This window comes from Microchirus variegatus (genome assembly GCF_963457635.1).
Source record: "Microchirus variegatus genome assembly, chromosome: 2".
NCBI lineage: Eukaryota > Metazoa > Chordata > Actinopteri > Pleuronectiformes > Soleidae > Microchirus > Microchirus variegatus.
In genome coordinates, this window is record NC_139803.1 from 17,735,995 (window position 1) to 17,763,143 (window position 27,149).

At 38.4% G+C, this 27,149-nt stretch overlaps 2 protein-coding genes across 3 annotated transcripts in view; both read left to right on the forward strand.

Moving 5' to 3' along the window:
* Positions 1-9,926: 9,926 nt before the first annotated feature.
* On the forward strand, positions 9,927-14,243 carry LOC310940379 (T-box transcription factor TBX2b-like; the record flags this gene model as incomplete). Its single annotated transcript, XM_083905330.1, is given in 7 exon segments — positions 9,927-10,237; positions 11,298-11,565; positions 11,667-11,813; positions 12,083-12,159; positions 12,248-12,411; positions 13,704-14,163; positions 14,165-14,243. Coding segments are annotated over 7 exon segments (1,506 nt in total).
* A 12,418-nt stretch (positions 14,244-26,661) lies between these two features.
* Positions 26,662-27,149, forward strand: part of acaca (acetyl-CoA carboxylase alpha) — a 41,271-nt gene continuing 40,783 nt past the window's right edge. For both annotated transcript variants that reach the window (XM_083910050.1, XM_083910051.1), the window contains exons 1-2: positions 26,662-26,794; positions 26,985-27,123. In XM_083910050.1, coding sequence (XP_083766176.1) covers positions 26,669-26,794; positions 26,985-27,123 — 265 coding nt within the window. In that variant the 5' untranslated portion in view covers positions 26,662-26,668. The remainder of the gene's footprint in view (positions 26,795-26,984; positions 27,124-27,149) is intronic.

A 27,149-nucleotide genomic window follows, 5' to 3' on the forward strand; every position in this document is an offset into this window, starting at 1 on the left:
CCGCAACTCACCTATTTCTAGCCATAGAATGGAGTAAATGCAGAGACACCTTCACCTGGAAGTTATAGGCAATGTCGGTCTCGACCGAGCCACTTCTTGTTACGAGCTGTTTGTGTCTGTTGCTGCGTTCAAGTGGAACTCGGAGCTTCCAGAGAACACTTTGCGAACGCGTTCCTCTCGTGAACTCATTTGAACGCAGCATGTTCACGTACAGGTTGTAGCATTTCCTGCGTTACTCGAATGCATCTGTTGGCTCAATAATGACACACAGGAGAAGGAGTGTGTTTAATATTTGATATATACCTGATATTTTAACATGCATAATGTGGCATATTAGACCTTACAAACACTTGGTGGTATGTTGAATGCAGCAGGATCCCGGTTCATGGTTTATACTAAAGTAAAGGTACAGTGTGTAAAATGTTAACGTTTGTTGGTCAAGTTGCATGAAGCAGCTGAATAACCCTCACCTCGCTCTTTCCTTCCAAGTGTGTGCGAGAACTTACGTAGCCTTCCGTTAATTCACTTTATCACTATTTTATTAACATGGTGGACCAAAATTGCCGCCTCCTTAGAGCTGACTTATTTTAGCTAAATTTTACACACCAGATCTTTAAAAAAGTGATGTGACTTGTGCTAACATGGCAGCTCACCTACCATTCTTGCCAATTCCTTTGCCTTTTACATGAAAATGTCATGATTGCCTTTGCACAGATTAGTCACAGGTGCTATTCACATGTTTGCTTTTTTTTTTACATGATGGAGGCCCCCCTCACTCACCTCTGACCCTGTACCTTCTGTTCTACGCCACTCACATATGTCAGTGTTTGTACAGTGAGTCCATATGCAAATTATTATTATTATGATAAATATTATTGTTCTTATGCAAAGTCATTGGTTTCAGGAGTCTGGCATGCTCATAGCTACTCTGTATATTGTGAAGTGTCCAGAGGTGATGGATGTTAATGAGCATGTGTTATTACAATACTTGATCCTTGGCTTCAGAGTCACTGCCGCTGCTTCTCAAGTCTCACTATATACTGTATGTTAACATGCTTTAAAAGTGACTGATGTACATTTTTCTGTGTGTTGTAATAAAGTTCCAATTTTTCCACTACTTCTTTCTCACTATTTAATCACATTTGTATTCTAAACTGCATTTAAATGCCAAAATGTACTTTTTTACTAATCTTCTGATATAAAGGTGTTATCTGATCATCAGACAGTGGAAGTTAAGATTGAAACTAAATAAAATTGACAAAAAGTCCACATCAAAGTCACTTTATGAAAAAAATATTAATGTGGTCGAATTAAGCCAATACAGCACCATCATATTCATTAATTCTTTAAAGTTTATCCTTCATTTGACCAAGTGGACAAAAAAAAATGGGTCAAACTGTGTGTTTCTGTGAAGTAAATGAACCTTGGTCACAGCACACTGGCAGTAACACGGTCTGCCAGCAGGAGGCAGTGATGTGAAGTGTTTGAACAGTCATTCCAGTAAGTTACCTCCTCAGCAATTTTACTGTCCAAACTAAATAAAAAATAAAAAGAAAAGTCACCTGAACCTTTCAGTTACGATAACAACTCTAAAATATTAATTTAACAAACAAATGTATAAATAAACATGTCAATCATTTTAGTTAATTCTTACGCCTGGTCTCCCCTACTGTCATCATGAGAAGTTTAAAGTTAAATAAAAAAAAATGTATTGTAAATATTTTTGAGAATTTACAGTATGTTTAAGGAAAAATACAGATGTAAATATATGTGGAAACTCAAGGTCCTCTTAATTTCTTTACATAGCTGTAACATAGAATAGAAAATAATAGAATAGAATAGAATGCATGTATCTTCATTGTATAAGACAATTAAAATACTCTTGTGAATCCTCTGAAAAGTTGACAGTAAAAAAATAATCCAACATTAGACACATTAATAAATAAACATAGCCATACCAATAATAATAAAGTACTTGAAATCAAGTTGGTGAAACCTTATTTTGTTGTTTGTTATTTGCTTTTTATTCTGCGAGTTATTTAAAGCACCTTGAGTTTTTCACTCATTTTCCTCTAATCAGAGTTCGCCTTGGTCACGAATTGTTTGTTGAAACAAACATTACAGAATACGAATGAATTTGTAAACACAAACAGATCTTTGATCGTTGTTTTATTTATCCTCCTCTGGAAACCGTTGTGGTACACTTTGAAGTTTTAGAACTGTTGGGTTTGTACTGTTTTCTCCACTGAGACGTATGAAAAATAAAATTCATGTTCATCTAGTGAAGACGCACAGACATCAGATCCATGATCGAGATGTCACGACCTGAATATTTCATCACCTGTCAGCACAGCATCTGCTGACCTGCCTGACACGCACAGCATCTCCCTCTTACTGCAAACACTCTGTCACTGTACATCAGCCAGTGGAGCATCGTGGCGTCCAGCGTCTTATCTTCTGCTTTTTTTTTTTTTACATCACTTGATTGTATGACATGTAGATTAGGACTCTAAATTGACCAAAAGTGAGAGAGCGAATGGTTGTTCGTCTCTGTGTTTGTCCTGTGATGAACTTGTGAGCTGTCCAGAGCGATATGGGATATTTTTATTATATTCTTTAAATCAGTATTTCTGTGACGCTGGGTGATATGTCTTGTAAATAGTATCTGTTTTTATCTATTATGAGTCTATATCAGGGGTCTCAAACTGGCGGCCTGGGGGCCACATGCAGCCCCCCAGTCGATTACATGCGGCCCCCCACTTAATGCTGAGGCACAGCTGCCAGCGAGGTGATAGAATATACTATATGTTTGCTAGCAATGTTTTTTATAACAATAATAATAAGACTTTTGGTCATAATTATCCCATTATTAAATGTATGATATAGAGCAGGAGTTTCAAACTCATTTTCACTGAGGGTTTCATCAGCATAATGGTTACCCTCAAAGGGCCACATGTAACTGTCATACAGAATAAATGTAACTAAATGTCGCCAAATATAATGTAAAATAAAGGTAACTACTCCGTAACCTATTGATAAATAACTTTCTGTATTTATTACCTATTTCACTCGTTGTATGATGCATATACAATGATACACTGCGATCTAGTGGCCGTGCCGTCACTTTTCGGGTAACGCAATTGCCTTGCATTGTGGGAAATGTAGTTTCAGCATAGACCTTAAAGCAGCATAGACCTATTTTAACACAGATTTTTAAAAGCAATTAATCACTCGCGGGCCACATAAAATAATGTGGTGGGCCACATTTGGCCCCCGGGCCTTGAGTTTGACACATGTGATATAGAGCATTCAATTACATATATAAATACACTTGTTAGGGCCCCGAGACGGCTCCCGGTATGAATTTTAATTAGAGCTGTCCACACTATTATTAATGTCATTTAAAATAAATGTCAATGTTCAACATGTTCAATATAATACATATGATGAGTACCAGTGCAAAGCCATGGTATGACGATATCCAAAATCTAAGCCCAGACCTTGTCTCATATCACCATATAAAATATGGATACATTTATATATACAGCCCTGCCCTCTCATCATCATATCTCATTATAGAATGTCTGCGAGAGAGAGAGAGAGGTCTCCTGTCTCCTCCTGACAGGATGAATCGAGCTTCAACAGCCTTTTAATACGTCGTCCTCTGCCTCTCATGAGACAATCCGGAGTCTGAAGTAAGTGTTCTGCAGAAAAAGACTGTGCAGATGATGGGAGGTGACGTGTCCTCCTTCTCTTTCTTCTTCTGACTCAAATAAGGCAGAACAAGCTTGTGACTGAAATATATTTTCATTAGTTTTAGTTTTTATTTAGTTTTGCCCTTTTGTTTTTCGTATGCAAGATGCAAAAAGGTCATAATAAGTATTATATAATAAGTAACAAAGCATGTAAAAATGTATGCATCGCTGAATCAAATATAAAATAAAATCTACAAGGAAGTGTAACATCCTCAGTATTCTTGTGTTCCTGTTTTATTTTGAAGTAATTACCATTGCCTCTCGTTTCAGAGTCTGCTTCCTGTAAAGGTTCCCTCCTCTGTGATTACCTGCCCCGTCCCTGATGTGTTTCACCTGTTTACCATTATCCCTCCACCTGAATATTTAGTATTTAGCCAGCCTGTTTCCTGTGTCTGTTGCCAGTTCATCTTGTCTGCCAACCAGTAAAGTCCTTGCCTATTTGTAAAGAGCAGTTACTAAAGGCCTTTTGAGTGCTTTTGAGTCCACTAGTGCAGTGCCTGAAAGTATGTATTCCTATAGTGGGAGCTGAAGAAGATGTCGTTGAGTCAGGCTTCCTTCTTCTTCAGAACACCAGGTGATGAGATGATGATGTAGAATGAGACTCTGTGACACAAGACTTTTCACCAAACAAAGAGATCTTTATTCTGTTGCAAGTCAAGTGTCAATTCCAGATGCTGCAGATCATCTGGGAGAGCTTCAAAATCGTCAAAATCCCAAAAAAGCTCTAACTCTCCCAGAGCAAGACCACACCTAATAAAGGTTACCTGCTCCTCCTCCTATACATCACCCTATGCCCTTGGTTAGCCTTTCGACCTTCATTCTCCCTTTGGGAGCACATCAAAGGACAAATGCCAGGACCTTTCCAGGATTCAGGAAATGCTTAACCTAAACATCCACTTTATGGTCAACCGACAATCCATCTGAGCAGTCAATGCTCAGACAAAATCTGTAGGCTTCTGTCGCAAACTTAATTGTAGGGCATTGTCTTTACAGAGTATGTGAACACAGACTTATAGTTAACATATTTGCTGTGATTAAGTGTCTAATACACGCACATGTTATGTACAGTATGTTGTCACCAGTAAGTGATAATATTTCAGAGATAATCTGAAGTGTGGACACAGATGGTCTAGTTGACGCATCTTCTTGACAGCTCTCAGGACATATTCAGCTTTCCGGGAAGAAGCAAACTTGAGAGGAGGTTTGTGTGCTGATCACTACATCCAATTACTCAAATCCATTTAATTCTCAGCCAGATTTTCTACTATGTTCAGGTGTCATAGTAGCACGCGCTCCCATGTCCACTTTTGAAGCAGGTGTTAGTGATGTGGGACCATGTGTTTTCAGCTCTGCCTCTCTATATTATGACACATTAGGGTCATGATATTATAGCAAAGACTATAAGATGCTTATGCTATATGAAATAATTAAATTACTCAAGTCAGTTTTTTAAGTCAATTATTATAATATATACACACAAACACAAAGTTCTACTGTTCTACTGTGTGACCCAGGATTGCACTGCTGTTACGTTCTCATCGTGGAACTGGATTTAGGGGTTTGCTTGGGTTAAGATTCTTAAAAGCCTTTAAAGCCGGTGTTTGGTGCGTTCTGAAATCTATTTCACCTCACACACACTCACTCACACACACACACACACACACACACACACACACACACACACACACACACACACACACACACACACACACACACACACACGAGGGGCATGATCTGGGCAGACTGTCAGGTCCAGGTGTGAGAATGGATTTTGCAGGACTTATGTTTGTGGTGAACTGACGTAATAACACAGCAATCCATTAAACACACTTAATACGGCACAAAGGACATAATTATATATGACAAAACAATTATAATTATTTAACAAAATCAAGGCGATACCCGTTTCAGGTGTTGACAATAAATGGATTGTAAAGTGGATTGTCCTCGTAGGCCGCCCTTGCTGTCGGACACCTCACCTCCCTGAGTTTTTAAAGCTCTTAGCCTGATCAAACCTCTAAAGCCCAGATTATAACCCCCAGGAGGGCATATTTGTGAACATAAGGCGAGAAGTGTTATCTTGCCTGACACCCAGAGAGCAGTGTAATAAAGGTCTATTTGTAATCTTACTGACCCAATTAAACAGGGCCAATTTCACCAATCAGTGGCACTGCATTTTCCCGTGCTTCTGGTCGTCTGTTCTTCTCAGCGGGAACAGGAGTTAGATAAACACTTTTTTTTTTGACATAGGGCAATAGGTGGGGTACACCGTGGACAGTTTGCCAGTCCATCGCAGAGCCACATATATAGACGAGCAACCACCCACCCTCATTGCTTCACATATGCTTCATTTAATCTTGTTCAGTCTGTGACTGGCATGTATTTCTGACCATCTGCCTGTGTTATTTACTGTTTTGGTCCCTTGCTCAAGAATCAAAAATGATGTGCCCTCACGCCTCCAGTGCACAATGAGCACCCTCAAAATGTCCTACTCTCTGCGACAACTTCCAAAAACATTTTATTGACAAAATTTTGGTTCGATCGCCGTTGACTCTGTTACTCATGTCACTGACCCCTTCGATTTTCGTTTCAGTTTCTGTCCTCGAATTCCCTTTCCACACTCTTTGACACAGTTATGCACTTGCAAGCTACATACTGTCCTTTTGATGGTATCCCATCTCGCCTGCTTAAAAATGTACAGTATTTGACACTGTTGGGCCCACTGTACATGTTTTAATAAACACCAATCTTACATCAGGTTGTCTTCCAGCTGCTTTTAAACACTCTGCTGTACAACCCCTTATCAATAAGAGAAACCTGTACCCCTCAGTTTTACTTTAAGTCCAATCTCAAAATAACCGTTAAAAGTTTAATAGCTGTCCAAAGTTTTAGAGAAAGTGTTTTTTAATCAGAACACGATTGTCTAAAATATGTCAAAAGCCTGGATGAACAGGAACTTCCTAAATCTAAATGATGACAAGAGAAAAAAAAAAATTATTTTTGGACACAAGGCCCATGATTGTCCTTCTGGTCTTATAGGCCCCTCTTTACCTAATATCCACTCATCTGTTGAACACCTTGGTGTGACTTTTGAGAGAGAGCTGGGAGCTATGACGACTTTGTTTTCCTAAAGCTTATTCGCCATCTACATGGAAAATGCGTACAACAGTTTTCTTCTTAGAAAATGACTAAGCAACAGTGATCATGTGTTGGCAGCCATACCTGTAACAGAGATAGCGCATGAAATAAAGAATCTGGAAACACAAAGAGGTATCCTTTCAGTGGTCAGTTCAGTGTATGATCCCCGAGGTATATTGATCCCAGTAGTCCTGACTGGCAACTGTTGCAACCATGGCAAACAGAATGGACAGGATATTAAAAAAGGAGCTACAGATGGACCTGGTAGACGCTGTATTTTGGACAGATGGCACGGACTTCAACAACAAAACCACAAGGTTTTTTAAACATTTTGAGTCTTGCAAAGGGGATGAATGTGTCTTGGAGGATGACATACTGAGAGTTGGTGGCAGCCGTCATATTAATGCTGGTCCTGGAAAACAACAAATGGCTAATTTACCACCAAATCTCTGGCGTGGTCAAGTAAAAGAGATGAGACAGGTTGTTGGAAGCTCAGCGTGAATTGAGGGAGCCAATTAAAAACTGGAACCAAGATCAGATCCATGAAACACTTTCGACCGACATATTTCATATACTGTGTAGACTGTGTAACTGTATGCTACAAATATGTTTGGATTATAATTGTATAGTTATGATTTGCTATATAATAATTAAGGGCCGGTATTGTAAGGCCCCAAATAATGTTTTGCTCTGAATGAGTTCATTTATATGAGCTGGGCATTTTGCCATTGGAACGTATTGTAATGGTAAATTCAATTTCAACTGCCCAACACCCCTTTTTCTAACACAATATAACAGGTCCTTTTGTGTATTCAAATTAGGATGTCTAGACTCAACCTGCATCTTAATACAACATCTTGCAGGGGAGTCGACTCCGATACATGCAGTAGACAAAGAGGGGTGAAAGCACGACCTGGAGGGGCAGACCCCTTCCCAGACAAAGAGATCTGAAAGGGATGTTCCCCAGGTATAAATGTGGAGGGCTCACTATGCTCTGGGTCTTTCTCCAGCGAGGATCACTCGTGTGCGGAATGACCTTTACTTTGCAAAGAAAATAAAACCTTGTCGGCCGGCAGAAGTTCTTAGTTATTTCATTCTTAGCCAGCAGCAGAGAATTACCACAACAGTATAAACAGACTATAATATTGTTTTATTTTTAGCAAATTCTTTTTTTTCAAATACTACTCAGAGTTTAGGCCTCACAGTAACTGTACAGACTGCCTGTCTGTCCTGTAAATCAGTCATATTGGTGCAACCAGGAGTCAATGCCAATTAGTCATTGGACATTTTGTAAGCAATGTCACTTGGTACCAGGAGTTCACATAGGCTTTAGGGCGGTTAGAATTGACTCACATCTCTTGGAGTGTGTCTATTACATGCTGATTCAATTTGAGGCCATGTTTTTAAAGTCCCCGCAACAAAAGCAGTGGCCTGGCCCTCTTTGTGTGATAAATTGTGTGTCTATTTCTGTGGGATTAGATTCAATTAGAATCCCAGATGCTCTGAGTCTCTACTTTAAACACCACCACAAATGAGTTAATGCAGCACAAAATTCATTACTGTAGCATCGTATCTGGTGAAGAACATCTTATGTGTCTCCCATCCCAATGCCCCCCATCTCCCATCCCTCATAACACATCAAATTAAAATATGTACAGTACAATTTCTACAGTATATATCTATCTGTCTGTTTATCACATAACTGTACAACAATTTGCTAGACAGGCTTCAAACTTGGCACTCACTAAGGGCACCAGTGTGTTCAGTGATGACCTTGAGCAAAATAAGAGAGCAGATATGAGAACCATTCTTGTAAAGCTAATGAAATTATATAATAATAACAGTCAGTTTCCTAAAATGTTATAGTAGTAGTAGTATGGTAGTAATAGTCAGCCAATGAATTAAATGATAACACACCAATGTGCAGGTGAAATAGGAAAACAGGCCATAGCAGCAGGGGATAGAGAAGGAAACAGCAGGAAAAAACATGCACTGAAGTGGAAGGAGGATATAGGCTCAATCCCAGTGTCCCCACCTAAACCCTTAAGACCCGAAACCTTCGCGGAATTTCGTGATCTCACCTGCTAAGAACCTGAGTGCAAGGGCAGAAAAGAAAATCTACATGTTTATACGATTATACATCACAGCACGCAAGAGTTGTTGATCCACTGCTGTGTCCATCAGTGAGTCCAAATGTGGTACTTTGTGTCTTCTGTGTTTGAGATCTCTCATTTGGATTGAGATATTACTCAAACGAAACCAAACGATGCAGCAGCAGATCAACAGCTTTGTTAGCCATGAGCTAAAAACGTACGATTTTGGGCTTTGGTGCAGGAGAGTGAGCAGTTAACAAACTTTACTTTAAGGCTAACAGCAACATATACAATTATTATTTAGATATAAATTATTGCAGTCATTTTCTTCAGTGAGCACTTTGTTATGTGGCTCAAATCTGTTTTCCCTTATATTCAAACAGGCAGCCAATGGTTACTCTGATACTGTGTTGTCACCCCTGAAAAGGGCCTTTTGAGGGTTAAGACTTGACATTTGAAATATTTTAAATAAGAGCCAGTGTAGTTTTGAGGACCATAATCAAACAGAAAAAAGGGGCTTTCTCAGTTTTGAACATGTGAGCCACTGGGGCTTAAACAATAAGAGGAAAATATCTAATTGTGATTATTCCAACGGATATTACACTGTAAATATTAAGCTCATACTGTTGATATCCCGAATATATGGTCACATGACAACAGATGTTTACAGTTATCTAGAAACAGTGGGTGGGCCAACTTACTCACTGACTCATCTCACCCCACTCCCACTGTCCGCTGTGGTTCCAAAGCGCACTACGCTCGCTCCTTGATTCAACGTGTTGGGGACAATATATTTTCTGCGTTTGTTTTTACTTAAATAAATAGATATTGGCTTTGTTCCAAAACTCATTCTTAAAAAAAGAGTTTTGCGCCCGCAGCAGCTCCACAGTGCGCACTTGTCTGTTGTTGATGATGATGATGATGATGATGTGATAACCTGATGAGAGAGCCAGCTGCCACGGCGGCTGCTGCCATGTCGTACCTTCCTCATCCCGGTGCCGCTCAACCCTCGTTCCTCGCCGCGCCGTCTCTTCCAGATGTCGCACCGTCGGAGCGCTATTTCACCTCTGACGCGCGGCGGCGGCGCGCGGATCTGCGCCGCCAGCATCTAGTGGCTCATCCGCGCTCCGTGACGAACCTGGAGCTCGAACCTGGACCCGAGGATGACCCGGCCGTTACACTGGAGTCAAAGAATCTGTGGGATGAATTTCACAAAATGGGTACTGAGATGGTGATTACAAGGTCTGGAAGGTAAGTTTGGTAAATGCGCATTTAGTGCAGTCATGGAGTTGAAGTCATGGCTTTACTTTAAATAATTAGTAAATATAACCACGAGATTAATTATGAGGTCAGGTTTTCTTTCTTTCTTTCTGGGAAACTTTTCAAGTTTAATTTCTACAGTAATTATAAATGAAAATAACAATAATATACCATATGATATTATACTGTGATGTAAAAAAAGTACACTTTGTGTACAGGGAAGTACTGCTAAATCACAGTAACATGGCATAACCGTGTACTATAAATCTATACAGTAATATATAGACTGTGACATATCATGGACAAATGTAAACTATGTACACACAGTAATTAAATGTGAATGTAAGGTGAAAGCTTTTATAGTGTACCACTTAATGGTAATTTGCATAAATAAAACTTTAAAAGCGAATTTGACACAGCACAAAAGAAAAAAGGACCAAAACGAGATCACAAATATACCATAACAGGTTTCAAATTTACAGAGCCCGGACATGAAATGGTCAAAAAAATACAAATTTGTGTCCACAATTTTGTATTTCGTGGTCACAATTTACTATTTTGTGGCCACGAAATGGTATTTTGTGCGCACGTTATATTGTGGTCACAATTTAATATTTTTTTGACCATGTCATGTCCGGGGCTCTGTACAAATTTAAACAACAAAGATAAAATTATTATAAAAATGAAAGTGAACCATGTTACAACGGCAATCCATATGAGAACACCGTCCTCATCATGACTCTGTCTATTTAAAAGCAATATGACACTAAATACACTTTCCATGAAGTCGAGTCATAGCACATAAAAAAAAAAAAAAAAAACATTTACAAAAACAAAAAAATTACATATGATGAGTATATACAGTTAGACTGCAATATTTAAAATTTTTAAAGTGGTTTTAAAAATATCAGTAGTTACTGAAGACCTTATTCAGGGCTGTGACCTCTCCATAAAATACATTTTAGGATCAGTGTGTTATAAATTTACAATTTACAAAAAGTGGAATTTCTAAATTCAATTTATTCTCCTCAATGACCATTTTGCCCTATAGGAGGATGTTCCCGCCTTTTAAAGTGACAGTAGACGGGCTGCAGGAGTCGGACAAGTATATCATGCTCATGGACATCGTCGCTGTCGACGAATGCCGCTACAAGTTTCACAACTCCCGCTGGAAGGTGGCGGGAAAAGCTGACCCTGAGATGCCAAAGCGTATGTACATTCACCCGGACAGTCCCTCCAAAGGAGAGCAGTGGATGAGCAAACCCGTCACGTTTCACAAACTCAAACTCACCAACAATATTTCGGACAAGCACGGGTTTGTAAGTAACACAAGTTTGAATATTTAGAGCTTATTATATGACATATTTATTATGATATAACTGTACTATGTGTTGTGGCTTTTGTGTCTTTAATATTTCAGACCGTTTTGAATTCGATGCATAAATACCAGCCCAGATTTCACATTGTGAGAGCCAACGACATAATAAAGCTTCCATACAGCACATTCCGGACTTATGTTTTCCCAGAGATGGAGTTCATCGCTGTCACTGCCTATCAGAATGAAAAGGTAATACCCTCACACACACACACACACACACACACACACACACCAAACACACTTAACTCTCTGACTCATACAAGTATTCCATAGTTCATATGTATTTACATGTAGGTGTTACATAAACAATAATTAAATCACAATTTAAAACTGAATTTAGAGACAGCATGTCCCGGGACCAGGACATGTTACTGAAACTGTATCCAGCTTGAAGTCCATGCCAATTTAGTACTCTATTCCCTGGTACTTTTAGTTGTTGTTTTCATCTTCTTTATCAGATTACGCAGCTGAAAATCGACAACAATCCCTTTGCCAAGGGATTCCGAGACACTGGGAATGGGAAACGAGAAAAGAGGTAAGTGTTTTTGTCCCCATATAAAAACATCATCATCATCAACAGCACATTTACCCTATAACCCTGAGTACAACTGCGTGATGTTCAGGAACAAACAACGAAACCTGTCTGTGCTGCTCGAGGGCCAAAGCACAGCGGAACAGGACAGCGGTGATTCTGACGACTCGGGTGAACGACGCAGTACGAGTGATTCCATTTCTTCCCCTCTGGAGCTGGTCAGCAGCCCTCTGATGTCCACACCATCCTGCTTTGGTGCGTGAACTTACAGTGTAAAATAATGCCTTTTTCTAATAAGCAATAATGATTTATAACATGATATACAACACTAGGACTACTTTTTTCCGACCAGATTTCCATACGGGAATGTTTGAAACATGAATTTGGGATTAAGAAAAATTTAAATATGAATGACACTATGTGGAGTTGTCTAAGTAGGGTGTGTTAACGTGTATGTTTATGTGTTTCTTTTTTTCTTACAATATTCAGAAGTGTTTTGGTGGGTAATAGTACAACATATAGGATCCAGCCATCCATTAAAGGGTACATATTATACCCTATTTCTCCAAGTTAACCTAGTTCCCTGGTGTCCTAATGAACATGTCTGTGACATGCTTTGGTCATAATATGATAAGGATGAAGCACCACAGCAGTTCAATCACCCTGCCAAAACAGCCCTGTTCAGAACGCTCTGTTTAGTAGTATCTCTTTAGGTCCACCTTTAAAAAAAAGTAAAACGAAACTTAAGGAACAGGAAATCACATCAGCCACAGAGGCTACTGGGAGCTAACAGCAGTTAGCATTTAGAAAAGTGATCATTTGCAGGGTCTAGCAGGCATATTGCTGTCATATATAACATGTATCCACTGGACAGATAAATCCTCTGAGGATGGAAGTTTGTGTACACTCTAAGAAATCAATGTACGAGACTGTACCTAAAAAGGTACAAATGCGTACCTGCTTGTTTGTACCTCTAAAGAAACATTTCTGCACCACTAGTGACAACAATGGAAATACACACTGAGAATTGTACAGTGCTTGTACCCCGATAGGGTTCTTAGTGTGTAGGACTCTGTGCTGCACTATGGAGCCAAGAATAGAACTTGACTTCCGGTTTTAGGATACCGTTGCCCTCGCCAGCACTCTCGTGTGTTTTACGAACAAAGAGTAATTTAGCGCATACTGACGTCCCAATGAGCGCAGAAGTCAACATCGTGTGTTTTATTGTATACTTAGACTGAAGAGGACCACAAAAACATGAATTAGTCATCTTTTTTCACACTTTGCCGACTGATAGGGCCTCCAGAGTCATTTTGAAAAAGTGAGAAATAGGTGGAAAGGCCAGCACACAGACAAACAACCATTCACTCTCACGTTCACACATACAATCAATTTAGAGTGTCCAATTAACCTCTGTATGTATTTGGACCGTGGGAGGAAGGCCCTCAGACAGACTGGGTCATAAACCAGGCAACAATGCTAGCCACTACACTGCTGTGTGGCCCATCATACAACAATAGTTAAAAAAATATATTTTCTCCACACAGATGAGAACAACACTGGATGTGATTCAGATTGTGATCAACAAAGCGAGGACACTGCTGAAGCCAGCTGTTGCTGGGATGAATATGCATCTGCTCCGAGTCTGAGAAGTGAGGAGCTACTGAGTAACAGGTCTGCTCTTAGTCAGAGTCACGGCCACCAGGATGCAACTAATGAAAGAACAGTGTTCAGAACATCAGATGATATGTACTCCTCCACGGAGAAGGACTCATCAATAGAGCACATGGGTGAAATCCTGCCTATGATGTTGCATCTTTCATCTCTCAGATCTGGTCACCATCAGACTTTGGATTTTTCAGGCGCAAACAGGCACCACTTTGTGAAGTTCGGTGCACCTTTGTTGTTTCACCCTGGACAATTGACACTGAAGCCAGACACTTTCCACACTACGAATGCAGGACATCGATTTTCCTCTTTGTCTGGAGTGAATGAACTAGTAAGTGTAACTGTCTCCTCAAAGCATCACCTCTGCATCTCCCTTCATGGTTCACCTGTCGCAACACATGCTGGCATCTCAGGTTTGACTCAGCAGGAGCACAGTACTCAACACTCAAACATTTTTTACAGTATATTTTAAGGGCAGAGACTCCCAAAGTATGGGATGTGGGCCACTGGTGGGTCTTGGAGGTATTGCAGGGATAAGCAGGGACAAAGGTATTTATGGACAGTAAATGAAGAAAAAACCTTCTTGAATGACATTATTTCAACTAAATCTGTATAGAGACCAGCACAGTCTGAGTTTATACATCAAGTGAAAAGGTAACAAATAATTATAAATTATGTCAGGATGAGTGTAGACGCCCAAAAACTAGGTTTGAAACACAAGGTGGTGTCCAAAGAAATCGGTATGTGCACAATGCTGCATTCCGTTTACATCAGCATTCAGAAATCGGAATAGGGAGTGACGACAACCAGTTGAGAAGTCTGTTTTTTACCACAAATTGTTTATGATTTACCTGGCATTAGGAAATAGCTTATTTATAACCCATTCACATCAAATTCACAAAAATATTTCAAATATTATTTAATTATACTATATAATTTAGCTTGTTCTTTAAATATTTTTTTTAAGACACACATATGCTGATACACATATTTAAAATATTAAATTTATATGTTTTAAATTTAAAGATTTTAATGGACTGTGGGAATATAACTGGCAATGGCTTGACTAATGCACAAATCTAAGCAGACCCTTTTCGGATCATCAAGTGGGAGTCGACATCATCCAGTTCATTTTTGTGGTCTTGTAATGGCGAGTCCTAAATTATAAAAAGCACTTTACAGAAAGCATGTCGCACAGAATAACCTTCAGAACGCTGCTTGAGTGTGAAAAAAACTTCACAGTGAAAACTACAGGTATAGCCTTTTCAATGAACTGACCCTTTAAATGCTCCATACATTCTTTTTAGTACTGGATGAAGCCAATACATAGTTTTTGTTGTCTTATTGTCATTACCTAATTTTTAAATTTCATGAAACCAGACTGACCATGGAAAATTACACAGGTAATATAGAAATAAATGGGTCTGGGAATGGGAAACAGTTTGTATATAGTTTAAACCCGGGATGGAAAAAAATATGCTGAGTAGCCACTATAATAGGTACACAAGACAGCTAATGACGTAGCAGTCGTGGCACAAGGTGTGGTCTTCTGCTGTTGGAGCTTATCTGCTTGATTTGACATACTTCAGTGATGGTCTTTTACTCCACCTACCTTGGATGTAACAAGTGATTATTTGAGTTACTATTGCCTTTCTATCATTATGAACCAGATCTTTGGCATCAACAAGCCATCTCTTTCGCCTAGAGAGCTACTGTCTACTGCCCACTTGATATTTTTCTGTGTAACAGCTACAACACTAGAGATGGTTGTGCATAAAAATCCCAGTAGATCAGCAGTTTGTGAAATACTCAACAACAGTTAACAATCAGTTGAGCAGGTCTACCTAAAAAAAGTGTATGCTATATGGTTAGTTTGAGAATAGCTCACATAGGGAGTTTCACTGGAGTCTTGGTGAGAATGGCCAAAACCTGGATTAAAAACTGTCAATGAAAACTATAGTGATCCAAGTTGTTACATTAAGGAAAAATTTGTATTTTTCATGCAGGGAATCCCACTGCCACCATATGGAGGATATCCATACTGCTACGTGGCTGCTCCAGCTGCAGTCCCCCCGGCTCGCCCCGCTTGTTCTGCAACCTCCTCTCTCTTCAGAAACCACTGCGTGCGTGACTCTCAACCTTGGTTGCGATTCAGCCCCTATCATCTCCCGACATCTGCCACCTCACGCCCAAGCCTGCTCACAGAGATTTCATCTGGGAGTTCAAACTCACAATCCAAACCAGACGGCCGAAAACCAGGTCCTTTGTGACCATCACAGCTACGAGAACGATAAACTACCCCACGATAAACTCTTCGTTGTTTTTCATTCTACATGTGATGGACATCGATGAACGATGAACCCCCCATAAAACAACCCCCAAAAGAATACATGTGGAATGCAGTTGAGATTTTAACCGTTTAGTCATTGCCATGTGGGCATTACATTCATATCTCGGATCACAGCTTTATCTAAGGTTCAACTATTGTTGGTTTTGTTTCCCCATGTCATGGCTCCATTCGAGCATGTTTTGATGTGGTCATGCTGGACATACAAAGTCAGATGCAAGGAGACAGATGGCGCTCCATTCACTCAAGTCAAAAATGTCAGTGTTCTCCAACTCATGTCACAGCTGTAAAATGTCATCACATCCGTATCCTACTAATCCCACTAATGGGCCTTTTCCACTACAGTCCCAGCTCGCCTCAACTCACCACAAAACGGTTTAGGTTGGTTTTCCATGACAAAAATAGTAGCTACTCAATGCTTAATTCTTGTGTCCAATGTCTTTTCCTGTGACAGTACTCTGACCAATCAGTGGCCAGCAGTCTGGCGATGTTACACATACTATCGCCTCAGCTCACCTGGAACCTCCCTATACTTCTATATACACTACTTCTATATACTATACAAGTGTATAAAAAGTACTTATTCTAAGGCTATACAAAAACCAAAACCCAAAATACTTTTATCTCAAAGCAATGATACATTTATATAAGCATATATTCATCAATCAAACTGTAGCACTCTGGACCTAAGATCTTACCCATACCTGCCTGCTTCTTGATTTGCCTGCATGCTTGACTGTGATGCCAAATGCCCGTCATCCCTTTGTACTTTTGCCTGCTTTTCACAGTAAAGACACTGTCTACCATCATTGTCTGCTCTGCTTTTATCCCTGACATCAGCATCTATTTGGGCATATTGGAAGTCTTATGTAAGTTTAAAGTAAAATTAATGAAAGATGCTAATTGGAAATTTAGAATCCCGAGTGACCCAATCTTGCTCAGTTCAGGTCTAAACACTCCCGGTCCATCCCAAATGTGTCCTCAGATCCTTTCACGGAAACCATCATCAGAGAGTGACCATATTCTGGAGCATATTATTAGGGATGAGCTGATACAATACTCATCTTTAAGTACATTTCATCCAATGAATTAATTCCCTTGTCCTTTGTTATTGTTTCACGGAGACGCTTACATGACATGGGGGAAAAAAAATTGTTGCCACAAAATAGGTAAAACATGCACACAAAATACTAATTTGTTCCCACAAAATAGTTAAAACATGCGCACAAAATACTAATTCATGGCCACAAAATACTTATTCCTTCCCACGGGGTAGGTAAAACATGCCCAGTGGATAGTTGTTTTGGCCACAAATTAGTTTTTTTTTCCCATGTCATGTCTGTGGTTACATATTTTACATAACTAACAAGTTACAAAAATGTGTGTTTTGGTAAATTAGTATTATTATCTATCATTAAATTGATTTAATTTCCAAAACTCCATTTCAGATCTTTCATCCAAAGTTAAAAATAAATGAGACGCCCATAAGCAGCACCAGAAGAGTGTCTCTCACTCGGCACATGCCATTTGTTCAGTTTGCAGAGTCTTGGAAGGATAAATATATTGCACAATACATGTAAGTAACTGTTTGAATTACTTTAAGGTCAATTTTAGTGTAAAGTATTTTACACTATTTAATGTAAAAGCTTTGCAGCCTCTTCACCGGTCTACCGGTTTAATATAACTACCTGGAGATATGCAAAATATTGCTAAATGCTTTTTCCTCTTAGTCTGCAGACCTTTCTAATAAAAAAGATGTCCGCTTGTTCGTTTTACGTTTGCATCTGAAATTTCAATTCATTCAAGACCTGAGCGTGTGGATGGGTGTGTTCATGGTGTGCAGAGAGGTAAAGGGGGACGAGGTCATGGATGATGACCTTGATGGTGAGGAATTTTGAAATCCATGTCATATTTGAATAGAAGCCAGTGAATTTGTTAAAGGACAAGAGTTATGACACACAATCTCTTTAAGCCTTACCTCAGCCAGCCCAGCAGGCACCGTTTAGAGTCTTTGGGCTGGATGAATGAGACTTTACCTCTGCCTGAGCTGCCCCTTTAATCACATTACACTCTCCGCATCTTTTTCCCTCTTTACAAGGAACTGGCATACAAATGCATTATAAAGAGGAATAAGCACATAATCATCTTAATTCTGAGGTAATCAATTTGGACAGCCTTGCAAGAGTTCACCCTTGCACTGGTGCCACTTCTCTCTTGAGAAAACACACACGTGTTTCACTCTCCTCTGGGAATGCTGCTGTAGTAGTGTTTGTTTTTGTCATTTTTGGAGCGACAGTACATCACAGCAAGTAAAATGAAAATCATGCTGTGCAACATCTGCTGCTTTCATGCTCTTCTTGTCCATGGCAGTGATGGGTGAGCAATGACGGTGAATGAGTGAATGTGCTCCTGTGTGTTTCAATCCTTATGCATGGCTGCTGCACAACTTCTCTGCTTGTGACGGCAGAGCTACACATGACTCGTTAACCCTCCATCATGAAAATAAATCTCCTAGAGACACACAAAAAAAAAGATATATATAGATAGGATAGAATAGATATTTACAAAATTCAAACTGCAGACTTACAATAAATAACAATACATAAAACATGTGTGGGTGTACAGTTTATATGCATTAATATTATATGTAAAATGACAGTGTCCACAAATGTGTTTTATTTTTTTCATAAATGATATGTTTCTGTATTCTATTATTTATTTATTTTATTTTATATTTTTAAATTCGATTTTAAATTAATTCATGTATAGTACAAATTCAACCCATCAACCCCATGACTCCTTAACACAATTCAGATTGCTTGGAAAAACATATTTTTTTATAAAAGTAATTGAATTATGTTTAATAAGTCAAATGATCTTTTAGCAGTAGCATTCTTATAATTAAATTTGTTGTTTTAATGTTGTGTTTTATTTCTGTTATCTTCCTTTCTTTTCTTTATTGACTTATCTTGATTTATTATTATTATTGTTATTATTATTATTATTGTTATTAGTATTATTATTATTTGTAGTAGTAGTAGTAGTATTAGTATTATTATTAGTATTATTATTATGATTATTATTATTATTATTATCAATAATAATAATAATAATAATAATAATTATGCATTTTATTTGGAGGCGCCTTTCATGATACTCAATGTCACCTTACACCTTACCTTAATATTTTAATTTTGTTTTGCAAAGCACTTTATAACTTTGGAAACTCATGTCAATAAATTAAAGCCATTTTAAAATGTATTTTTATTCGTTAAAAAAATGTATATATACATATAACCTCACCAAGGTTATATGTATAGTTTTGGATTTTTCATTTTTCAGTTTAAGGTTTGCTAAATATTGCATTAATTTATTGTGTCATTAAAACCCAACAAAAGATGCCATTTTAACCCTTAGTGCTCACACGACACAGGTCTGTGCCGCAGGTGCATCCTTGGTTAATTGCCACAGTAATAATACAAAACTCCTTATATTATAAAAAATAAATACACTTCATATGAACTCAAAAGGCTTATGTATTAAATAAATTAGGAAAACTAAGCACATTTTCACTACAATTATAGATAGTTTTTGTTAACTCTAATACCCTAAATTGAGATACGGGGTCTCATTTTCAAGAGATTGTTAAATATAAACTGCAAAGAGGAATACCGCATGTTAATCACAAACTGTAGTTTATATTCATGTCTGTTGACGTAAATGTCTGTAATATACAGCATATATTGTACTGAGTGATATCAGGATTTTTTGAAGGTGATGCTGTAATTCCACATGAAAACCAATAAAAAAAATATTGGACACAAACGTACAGCTATCAAATTAACTAAATTCTTGAGTCAATACAAAATAGCACGCAATATAAATACACAATGCCTTTTTTTGTCATTGCAGCTGTTGGTAATATAAAAATTATGATAAAAAACAATTCTGGTGGTTCTGAAAAATTGATGTGAAAAGACCTCCCTCTGTGCTGAGCTACTCTCAAAGCTCAGCTGAGTGCTTTTTCTCCTCGACTGAGCATTAACTCACACTCACAGTGACACAGTATCAAGGCAACACCTTTGGATGCTGCAGGACGCCTCAGCATATACTCCTCATTTACTGTTAAGCAATAAAAACGAACATGGAAGCATACTCATCTGTGACACACAACATTAATAATTCACCTAACAGGAGAATTATAATGTATAGTTCTTTCTTTTTCAATTACAAATTGTGAGAAGTTCCCTTTTTTATTTGGACCACTGTCCCCTATCAGAGTATGTGTCCTCCATAGAAAACATGTCTAACCCAAATCAGCTCACAAGACACAATTCTTTTTTCTATTCTTTATTTACGATGACATAAATTACAAATAATACAAAAAAAATAAATATAATATAAATAATAATAATAAAAAATATAATAAACATATTAAAATAAAATATTTGATGAAGCAACACTAATAGAACAAAAATAAACACTAATGAAGACTACATTTTACAGTTATATAAATCCCAACAAATACACAAGATGTTGTAACCTGTATTGTCCTTTAGAGTAAATACATACTCTTATCACCCAACCCTTTCCTTTATATTCATATAAAGGAAGAACTACATAACATATGAAGTATTTTTTACTATTGCTATTAGGTCACAGGACAAGTCCATGTAAAATGGAGGAACATGACAGAATTTGTTAGTTTAAAGCATGGGTGTCAAACTCTGGCCCGCGGGCCAAATTTGGCCCGCCGTGTAATTTCATTTGGCCCTTGAGGCAATATCTAATTAACATTAGAGCTGGCCCGCCGGTATTATACAGCAGCAATCGCGATGAGTTTAGCCGGCGATTTGGCAAATTTGATGGTCAGTATAGCAGTATTTTCAAATTTATTAGCTTGTGGAAAAAGATAATGTTGATATTTACCTCAGAAGGCTGCAAATAGAAAAGAGGCATTCAATTTTTTATTTAAATTTTATTTGATATGCCATTGATATTTTCTAATTATTATTATTATTATTATTTGAAACTCGATTTTGCATGTCACTATAAAGTTATATAAGCCTTGCTTGTTCAATATTCAATGCAAAACTTGTTTGGGTCCCTATTAAAAGGTTAATTTGTTCAACCTTGGCCCGCGGCTTTGTTCAGTTTTAAATTTTGGCCCACTCTATATTTGAGTTTGACACCCCTGGTTTAAAGCTTAATTATTCACTGTTATAAACTACTAAAACACTGTGTCAGGCCTCAAATGGCAATTCATTTATGTTCAATTTTGTAGCTCATATGGAAGATGTTTAATGTGTAATTGAACCAATTGTGTGAAATGCTAAATATTTATACCTGGCACACAAAAGGACACGCATGACTGCATGTTTAATATTTTCTTTTAATTTGTCTTCGAATAACAATAATAATCTCAATTCATGGAATGTAAAAGGTTATACAATTCCAGAAACAAGTGAATTTGCCATTCACCACAACCTGAATCAGAAGTGGCAAAGGAAAGTCCTCTGGAGCCACCTAGTGGATCACTGGTGCAGTAACGCAAAGAGATTTGTATTATTTATAATAGTATAATATAATACTTTATAGAATTATAGTTTTAAATAGTTGTCCCATCCAAATGTACTTTTTGTAATTATAGAACCAAACAAGGATGTTGTTTTTGGTCTTTTTTATTCCTGAAATCAGCATTACTCAGAAAATAAACAGAGATTTTCCAAAGATGTTTATGACCCACAACACAAACTACTAGATTTTGGCAGAGATGTGGGAAACTGATCAACCATGGTGGAGGTGATTAACTTTTATTGCTGTAAGGCTGGGCAATATGAACGAAAATTGGTTTAAATAAATAAAAATGTGACAGTATCTATTGCAGCTTTCTAGGAGCAAATCACGACATGAAACTAAACAACAGACTCAACAGTAGCACATGCACGACAAAAGACCGCCTCTTCCGGGTCCCGCCCTCCTAACACGCCCACAAAAACATCCCTGCAATGTCATTGGTTCTCTGCGACTGAGCGTGTCCTAGATATAGGTTAAAGTAGATGAGGGTTGTGTTGACGATTATTATTATAACATTGACTAATTTATTGATATGCATTCTGTGACATTAGGAATTCTATTATAATAAAAAAAAAATATACATATATAATACTCTCACATGCATAATAACTAACACAACTGAACGGCAGTGTTTAAACTAATATTTAAAATATAGATATATTGTATTATATATGTATAATATTAGATTATCCATCCACCCACCCATCCATTATCTATCCATTTTGTACTAACGTCTAACGTCTATTAAAGGAGGTAGTTTCTGCTAACAGTAGAACTCAACTTCGTATTTTAAAAAAATATCACGAAATAATATCGTGCGTCTCTTCTACTTTTAATGTTTCTACAGCGGAAGCTGGGGTCGGAGGTGAACGTCCGGGAGTAACCTGGCTGCTCTTCGTCACATCACACCACTCTCTGCTGTTAAAGCGTCCGATGGAGCTGCGTCACCTCATCACGATGTAATTTTTTTCATCAGTGGAGACGGGGATGTGTGATTGCCGCCCGCAACTAACTTACTGAGCCTTTGGACTCCACGCTGTCAGGATTACGTGTCGGTTTGTCTCCACCGGTGAGTTCTTCGCCTCGGTGTTTATGTCGGTTTTGAGTTTCCGCGTCTGTTTACGGTTATAGTTCAGTACGTGCACATTACAGTAGTGAACATTAGTGCACAGTACAGTAGTGAACAATACAGTCGTGAACAGTACACTAGTGAACAGTGGTGAACAGTACAATAGTGAGCAGTCGTGAACGGTACAGTGGTGAACAGTACAGTAGTGATGAACGGTACAGTAGTGAACACCGGCCGGCGGCACTGTCGTCACACCGTGTGTAAGCCTCTCTGCTAAGCTAGCTTACATGTACACTGTCATTTAAGCGTCTCAGATTTACTTGCAGCTAACTCTGACTGAAGTGACAGGTAACGCCGTTATCCACCCTTGTCATTAAACAAATAAACATCATGCTTCGCGGCAGAGGTTTGTGTTTGATACCCAGTTACAGTGAGCTGACAGCATAACTCTTACTGTCATGGTACTGTGGCTCACGTATGCGGTGTGCGCGGCTGCAGTGTTCGGCTTGTTTTTCTGGTCTCGCAAGCAGCTCTTCACAGGTAAGACATACGACAAAAGGTGTGCCTACCTGCCAGTGTCACCGAGTAACCGAGAGTCTGCTTCTCTTCCAGCTCACGCACAGACGGACAGGTGAACAAATACATAAAGAAAAAAATAAATGAAATGTAGCGTTAGCATGTTTCTCCATTAGAAATGAATTGGACATCTTAAGCTAGTGCGATAGCAAGTGAGTTTGTAATACTATTAATTAATATTACAGAATGTAGTGCTCAGTTGTCATTATTATTCAACCTATGTGTATTTAATTGTGTGTTAATTGATATTTCCTGCCACAATTATTGACTAAAATAATTCACAATATTGTTGTTTTTTTAAAAAATTGAAATACTCTAAACTCATCAAATGGCTCTTGTAACACACTGAAGTCACTTCACCTTAATTTCCGTTTGTAAAATAAACACCTTTAATAAATTCATTAACTTGTACATGGGATAAGTTACATTGCTTTTGTTACCTTAGTTTCAAAAACACAACTTTCAGTTTTATCTATAAGCTTTCAGAAGATGTGCATGGATACAGTGGAAACAGATACACAAACTTTACTTAAACAATGCTTGCAGTAGAGGGTTGACAAAAGGGGGGTAGGATTTATCTTTTGTTCAATTCGATTTTATTTTATTTGTATAGCACCAGATCATCACATACATTATCTCAAGGCACTGTACATAGATAACATCATGCAGACCAGAGAAACCCAACAATTCACACAATGAGTAGGCACTAGGCGTCAGTGGAGAGAAAACACTTTAGAAAATAATCATTAGTACACAATGTACATGAGCCGTAGTACATCACAAAAGAAAATAACTAAATACTAAGTATATTTTAATTGCAAAGTGCAGAGATCACGTGTGCATTCATACAAGAGATCACATCTTCTGCACATAAAGAAGATAACTAATTGGTTTCTTCAACTTTAGAATTAGGAGCAAATGTCAATCTGATATTAATCACAGTAATTATTGATATGAACTGGTTGATCCAGATCTCAGATCTAGCACAACAGCCTTTCTATGTTCAATAAATGTGATATATTTAGAACCTGCACACGTGTACTTATGCTGATGTGTTGCAATTTTGCTGTCATTATCAATTCACTTTGGTTTATGTAACCTGCTTTTGCAACATGGCAAACAAATGTGGCATGGCCTGGCTGCCAAGTGTAGTTCATGTCGCACTGCAACAACTGTTTGGACTGTATCTGCTCCTTTATAACCTGCCGCTGCTCTTCTTTCTCCTGTCAGTATTCGCAGCCTGTTCGTGTCGCCCGACCATGGCACAACAAGACGGCGCTGCCAACAAAAACCCAACTGTAGATGGGCAGCACTCCCACTTTATTGTGGGATCAGTGTCGGAGGAGAATTCGGAAGATGAAAACCAAGGGAAGTTGGAAATGCGGCCGGATGAAAAGGAGACGCGCTCGGTGTCGCCGTCGTCCAGCAGCTCAAACAGCCCGTTTGAAATAGTCTATGACCAAAATGATGCCTCCACGCAGAATCTAAGGTTAGAAACCGCACCTGATTGATCTGCCTCACATTGAGTCTGTTGGTGTTTAATGTTTTTTAGTTTAGTGTAGGCCTGAACAATTCGGGTAAAATATCTACTTGTGGTCTTTCTGACATATATTAGGAATGTGTGTATTGTAGATTTTAAACAAGTTGCAGCATGAAATACCACATATCACATAATAAATTCTATACTATGCAAGGATGTATTTTTTAAGTTGTTATCAAATGCAGAACAATAAAAAAAAAATCAATAATTAAATTGGATTTATTAAATTTCTTTCTCATGCTCAATTTCCTTCAACTCTGTGTCAGGTTTGTGAAGCTGCTTAAATTGTTTCCCTAATTTAAAGAAATACCAATAATTCTTGAGGGTTTTTGGTTGCTATTCATTTCTAAACCTTGAAAACCTGGCTTATCTTGATGACAGCATTTCCTTAAGCAGCATTATATTACAATTTTTTTCTCTGTAGCTGTTTAATATGCTAATGAAAACATGGCAAATATGGACATTGGGATCTTGCATATTCAAATGCTACCTTAGTACAGTATAGCTTACACATGGAGTTCTGTGCTCCTCCTTCACTGGGTAGCCTTTTTTTATACAGTGCATGTGAAAAATGTGGCTTCACTAGCAGCACACTGCTAAAGGGTTCCTGTGTCCTGGCGTGGAGAGTGGACACACATTTCAGGATGGTAGTTTGCAAAAGTTGGAAAAAGTTCACTCATGAATTTTCAGTGGAAAGGAGCTATTCATTACCGACAGAGCTGCAGTGTTCAGTCTCTCAGCCGGCCACAGGGCTTTCACAGTCTTCATTGTGTTTTGTGCATTTTTTTGCAAGACAAAACATATCCCACACTTCTCCCTTTTGGTTTTTATAGTGTTATTATGTAGCCGCTTCACTTTGTGTATTCCTTTTTGCCCACTCACTTATGAGAGACTGATAGTTTCAGTTTTGATGGAACAACATTGCCTCAAAATTAATTGTCCAGTCTAGTTGTTAGTGGTATTTTCATAAGGACAATGGAGAATGAAGGTTGACAGAAATTAGACGAGATTGCAGTTTTATAAACTGGAAATACTTGTAGGGGGGAGTCTTCCTTCTCCACCTCCGTAATTTCTTCTCTGATAGGAGCGTTCAAAGTCTTGCAGTTTCACTGCTGGTTTGAAATTGGAGCCTCCAGTTTGCCTTAGTTTTCTAGTAACCCCTTCAGTGACGCAATAATGCAGTATCAAGCCACAGACGCCAGCCAGACAAACGAGTCGTAGCACTGCCACACCCTCTAGTCTATAGTCCTTCCCCTTTAACTACACTCTCCCCCATATGAGATCCTCTGGGACTGGGGCTTGATTTATAAGAGCTGTTGGAAGCCTTTCTTAAGTCTAGTGAACAGTTCTGTTCATGGTACATACTGTATTTTGGATGTTCTGATCCTTATTCTAAAATGATCGACCATTATTTGTATGTTTGGTTAAACTTATTTCAATCATAACCGCCCTACACTAAGCCATGACTTTTAGACAAGGGACAGTAGCCCAAGCTGCTGCTCCCTGGACAACCTGGTGTCCTATCAGTATGAGCTGATATCACTGCCTTTTGTGTGTTTAATTATTTTCAAAGTTCATCTGTTATTCAAACACTGAATTTTCAAATGACAGCATGATACCCTGTTATTATTGCAGATAATTTATCTAGTCTATTTTCTCAAAAATAATGACCCAAATGTTATTTATGTGCTGCAGTAAATATGTTTTTTTTTGTTTTTCTTCAAATAGACCAAGCATGTCAGGACTACACCTGGTCAAGCAAGGCAGAGATCGCCGGCGCATCGATCTGCAGAGGGACTTCACGGTGGCTTCACCGGCAGAGTTTGTCACCAGATTCGGTGGCAACAAGGTCATCGAGAAGGTAATTATTTTCTTCTTTGGTGATGCTAAAGGCATGCTAATTATGCTAATCATGAAGCTAGTTGTTCGACACACATGAGAAATGAAGCATGCAGTGTACAACCCTACAAATGCTAGCGACTTACCTTCGTGCTGTTATAGTAGAGAGTTTTTTCTACTTTGCTGTACATTGAACTGTCTCACCTTTCCAGGTTCTTATTGCAAACAATGGAATTGCAGCTGTCAAATGCATGCGCTCCATTCGGCGCTGGGCCTACGAGATGTTTCGCAATGAAAGGGCGATCCGCTTTGTTGTCATGGTGACCCCAGAAGATCTGAAAGCCAATGCAGGTGAGCTTGAGCACAGTTTTTCTAAA